Source organism: Zalophus californianus, chromosome 7 (genome assembly GCF_009762305.2).
Source record: "Zalophus californianus isolate mZalCal1 chromosome 7, mZalCal1.pri.v2, whole genome shotgun sequence".
Classification (NCBI taxonomy): Eukaryota; Metazoa; Chordata; class Mammalia; order Carnivora; family Otariidae; genus Zalophus; species Zalophus californianus.
Genome location: NC_045601.1, coordinates 83,351,093 through 83,355,574, shown reverse-complemented (window position 1 = coordinate 83,355,574; position 4,482 = coordinate 83,351,093). Strand labels below are relative to the sequence as shown.

Here is a 4,482-nt window from a genome sequence, read left to right as displayed (position 1 = left end):
AGAGAGGGAACACAAGCAAGGGGAGTGGGAGAGGGAGAAGCAGGCTTCCCTCGAGCAGGAAGCCCGATGCGGGGCTCGATCCCAGGACTCTGGGATCATGACCTGAGCCGAAGGCAGACGCCTAACGACTGAGCCGCCCAGGCGCCCCTGATTTTGTATGTTATTCAATAGATATTTATTGATTCCAAAGTAAGGGCACTTTGCAGAACATTGGAACCTACGGATAGTTCCTGCAATTGAAGGACCTTACACTCCAGCAGATAACCTTGAAAAGCATCCGGAAATGTCTTTTTTTTTTTAAGATTTTAGTTATTTATCTGAGAGAGAGGGAGAGAGACAGAGCGTGAGCGTGAGGGGTAGGGGCAGAGGGAGAAGCAGGCTTCCTGCAGAGTGCAGAGCCCGAAGTGGGGCTCGATCCAGGGACTCCAGGATCATGACCTGAGCCGAAGGCTGACGCTTAACTGAGAGCCACCCAGGTGCCCCTGGAAATGTCATTTTTTATTGAGATATAATTGACATTTAACATATTCGTTTCAGGTGTATGACATAATAATTCGATATTTGTATTGTTAAAAAAAAAAAATTCAGCCAAGCAAATAACTTCTGAATAAGACATAGAATTCTCTTAAAGTACCTGGGAGGGAGATGGGCCCTGTTCAGTAAGAACCATGATTTTTAAGTTGCCGTTTCCTCAAGGATTAGCAATCTGATGAAGGATAAAGGAGCCTAAATTCTGCGTTTGGGAATCTATGGTCACTCTATAATATATACGTTTTTGTCCCAGTCCCACCACTTCCACTTCCTAATCTATAAAAATGGAAATAACTGCATCTTCCTCACAGGGTTGTTATAAAGTCCTTAGACCACAATTTAAGTTATATTCCTGGTCGGCACTACAGAAGTGATCCTCATACGGGTGCATCCAGTGCTGGGGAACATGAATCTCTCTGAACTATACCTAATGCTGGTGAGCAATGTGGCTTTCATTATCCCACGGTTTTGTTGCATTTATTATCGGGGAAACGTTGGAACTCAAAGAAGGCCCGTGTTGCAATCCAGGTTCCTCCATCCTTAGCCATGACACCACCAAACGGCCTGGCGGGAGGTTGGCGCTAGGCTCTGCTGGGACTCCATTGGCCTGCCCGGATTGGAGTGAGCCAATCGCCAAGCGCTCCTCGAGGGGGCGGGGCCTACGAAGGGACCAACCAGGCCTGTGCTCAGACGGCGAGCAGTCTCGTCCCGCCTCCCGGCCACGTGGGGTTCTCTCTTCCTGCAGATCCGGTCCTGAGTACGAGCAATGGCGCCCTTCAGGGTTAAGACCCAGCCCGGACCCCACAGCCCAGGAGCCAGCAAGAAGTGTTCCCTTTCCAGGAGTTGGCTCCTTATGCACACTCAGCAGTCCTGGTGTAAGTTTAAGCACTTTCTGAAGCCATCAGTGCTTCACGTAGAGGCACGTCTGCTGGAAAAGATTTTCGGTGAGTACGCTCAAATCTTTACCACTAGGCCCCACCTTGGTCTCCGGTGACCACCGTGAGCCACCCACTGCAGTTCTAAGGCAGTGGCTAGTGTCCTGCAAGCCATTGTCCCAGTGACCTCCTTCGCCTCTCCCCGCAAGCTCCGAGTCTTGGCCCATTCCGCCACCCCCACCCGCCTAATCCCTCGGGAATCCTCCATTCTCCACAGGTCCAAGCAGAGTCCTCCTCCCGGGATTCGAGCGGGAGTTCAAAGTCCTGCTCCAAATGAGACAGCGCAACTCCGAGGGCAAGGTTGAAATCTTCATCATGGGGAGACGCCGGTACCGCAAGCGTGCCAAAAGGCTGATTCGCTTTTTGGCCGTGAAGCCGCGAAGGAAGCCGTGCGAAGGTAAGGAGCGTCATATGCCTAGACATAAAGTGCGCAGACCTAGACTGTGCTAAGGGAACTTTCACTTCCACCACTCCTCTCCCGCAAGCCTGGGACTCCTTCATATCCGGGGATGCTAGGATTCCTCAGTTTCCAAGGGAGTCACAGAAACCCTGGAATACGGCACTGTGGGAGACAGCTGGCTTCCTTCCAAGGAAAGAAGAGCCGTAAGGAACCTCCTACCCCAGGCCCTTCCCCCCTGTGTGCCTGCCTGATTTCCCTTTTCAGAAGCTGGGAGGGAAGCCATCTGGACCCCACTTTGTGAGATAAAACTAGAGTCAGTGATGACTTAGAATGAACGCAAAAGCACTGTAAAAATGCAGATTGCCCACCACGACTTCCCTCCAACCCCACCCAGGAGTTAGGCATATTGGCAAACTAAAACTTCTGTTCCTCAGGATCCTCACCTATAAAATAGGTCTAGTCATAGTAGCCTACATAGAGGTTTTTTTCCCGAGGACTAAATGAGTGAATACAATAAAGCACTCAGAATACATAGAAAATACTTGATAAATATGAGCTATCATTATTTTATTGGGTGTTCTGGGTGATTCTGATGTAGGTGGTATGCTCTAAGGTGACCACTAAGGTAGACTCAGCAGTGTTTTCTGTGGAGTCGCTTTCCCTGTGTGTTCTGTGTGTTCTCCTGGGCAGTATACTTGCTCATTCCATGCTTTCCTTCCAGGCACAATGATGCTCAGCCTGGAAACCATGAAGTCTCTTGAAAAAGAGAATGTTCATTCCAGTGCTTTCCTCTCCACCACAGTGATGAGCAGCCTGGATGAAGCCATGCAGTCACTGGAAATAAGTCAGGAGACTGTCCAGGAACCTGTTACCAAAACAGTGTGATTTTTGTGATTAGAATCTTAGTGCAAGGGGTTCAGTCTGGGTCAGGAGCCTTACCCTTAGAGCCCATTCTGTACTCTGCCTTTGTTCCTGTGGCTAAGGGGAAATAAGTATTGTTAGTGGTCTATACACCTTTTTCCTTGCTAAACAAATAGACAGTTGTTTAAAGATTCAAACGTGAGTTATAATAAAAAATAAACTTTAAAAAACATATATAGATAGAGATTAGTATTGTCAAGAAAGGCAGTCTTGCTTTGCATGCTCCAAGAAGGGAAAGAGCTAAGAATTAACAAATGGTTGGTTCTGCTTTTTCACAGTGTTTCGTACTAGGTGGGTATAGCTAGGACCTTTAATGTTCCAGAGAGCTTTTGTAGATAAGGAAGAACTTTACTGTTTATTCTTTCATTAATGCTAATTTTGAAAAAAAATGTTACGTTGATATTAAACAAGTTTTATAAACCCAATTGTTAAGCGTTGAAACATTGATGACAAGCTGATTCCATTCTCTTTGGTATTTAGTTAAAAAGAAGTCTATTATGTTTCTTTGTCGTCCTTTTTAATAGCTTAAATGGCAAAACACATTAGTGAGTACCAAATTTATTATGACTAGAAAAAAGCATCTGTATGTGGTTCTTCATTATTCCTATAATCCCAAATAGAATAGCTTTCCTTTTTTTTAATTTTTATTTTTTTTACTTTATTTTATTTTTTATTTTTAAAGATTTTACCTATTCATTTGACCGAGAGACACAGCAAGAGAGGGAACACAAGCAGGGGGAGTGGGAGAGGGAGAAGCAGGCTTCCCGCTGAGCAGGGAGCCCGATGCGGGGCTCAATCCCAGGACCCCGGGATCATGACCTGAGCCGAAGGCAGACGCCTAACGACTGAGCCACCCAGGCAACCCTAGAATAGCTTTCCTGATTTAAGTAATTTTATTAGTTACTTTACTTTCTCAGAGTATTACTGTAAATAAAAGAAAAAGGATTCCATCTCTGCCCAACTGAGTTTGCATATCCTGTGTTTACTGACCAATTACTTCTGGGTCAGATCCCAAGAATACCATTTATTGAGCATTTGGTATGGACCAGGTTCTGTTAAGTACTTTACATACATTATTTGACTTGATCTTCATAATAATCCTATGAAATCATAATCTATGAAAATAGATGTGATTATGCCCATTTGACAGATGAGGAAAGGGCAGGATAGGAACATCAAATAATGGGTATCCTGCCTCTTTGTCACTTTTCGTGTTGATACATGTACATTCACACTACACTGTAAACTCCTCATGGCATTAGGGATGGTATTTCAGTTTTCTTTTACCCGTGAGGCCCTAGGCACGTAGTTAACACTGGGTTATTGACTGTTACAGTCATTGTTTTATTTACCAACCAGTTGGCCCTAGTTAATGCAGATAATGGTGTTCATGAATAAAAACCAGGTCTACCACGTGGCCATTTGGCCATATATGACAACCTGCAGTTTCATTAATATAATCAGGAAAATTTACTGAATTATTTTTTCCCCATTTCCCTTAGCAATACCATGGTACTAAAGAACTGAGGACGCAACTGGCTGGGTTTAAAAATGCCTCTGGTAGTAGGTGCTTGGGGCCCACCCAGGCAGCCCTGCCGGGAGAGGCCAGGGTTAATCACTAGCTCACAGGCTTAGGGTGAGTAAACAAAAGGTTCCAGGGAAGCTCCTCTGGCTCTAGGTCCTGTCACATAACCC

At 45.5% G+C, this 4,482-nt stretch overlaps 1 protein-coding gene across 1 annotated transcript; it reads left to right on the top strand.

Annotated features, from left to right (window-relative positions):
• Positions 1–1,247: 1,247 nt before the first annotated feature.
• LOC118357217 (developmental pluripotency-associated 5 protein-like) lies at positions 1,248–3,212 on the top strand. Its single transcript, XM_035728644.1, has 3 exons — positions 1,248–1,475; positions 1,684–1,863; positions 2,588–3,212. The coding sequence occupies exons 1-3, from the start codon at positions 1,298–1,300 to the stop codon at positions 2,749–2,751; spliced, it is 522 nt and encodes a 173-aa protein (XP_035584537.1). The 5' UTR covers positions 1,248–1,297; the 3' UTR covers positions 2,752–3,212.
• Positions 3,213–4,482: the final 1,270 nt, after the last annotated feature.

Coding starts and splice junctions, on each gene's coding strand:
- LOC118357217 (XM_035728644.1), top strand. CDS start 1,298: ATGGCGCCCTTCAGGGTTAAGACCCAGCCCGGACCCCACAGCCCAGGA. Junction 1,476..1,683: donor TCTGCTGGAAAAGATTTTCG/GTGAGTACGCTC, acceptor CATTCTCCACAG/GTCCAAGCAGAGTCCTCCTC. Junction 1,864..2,587: donor GCGAAGGAAGCCGTGCGAAG/GTAAGGAGCGTC, acceptor CTTTCCTTCCAG/GCACAATGATGCTCAGCCTG.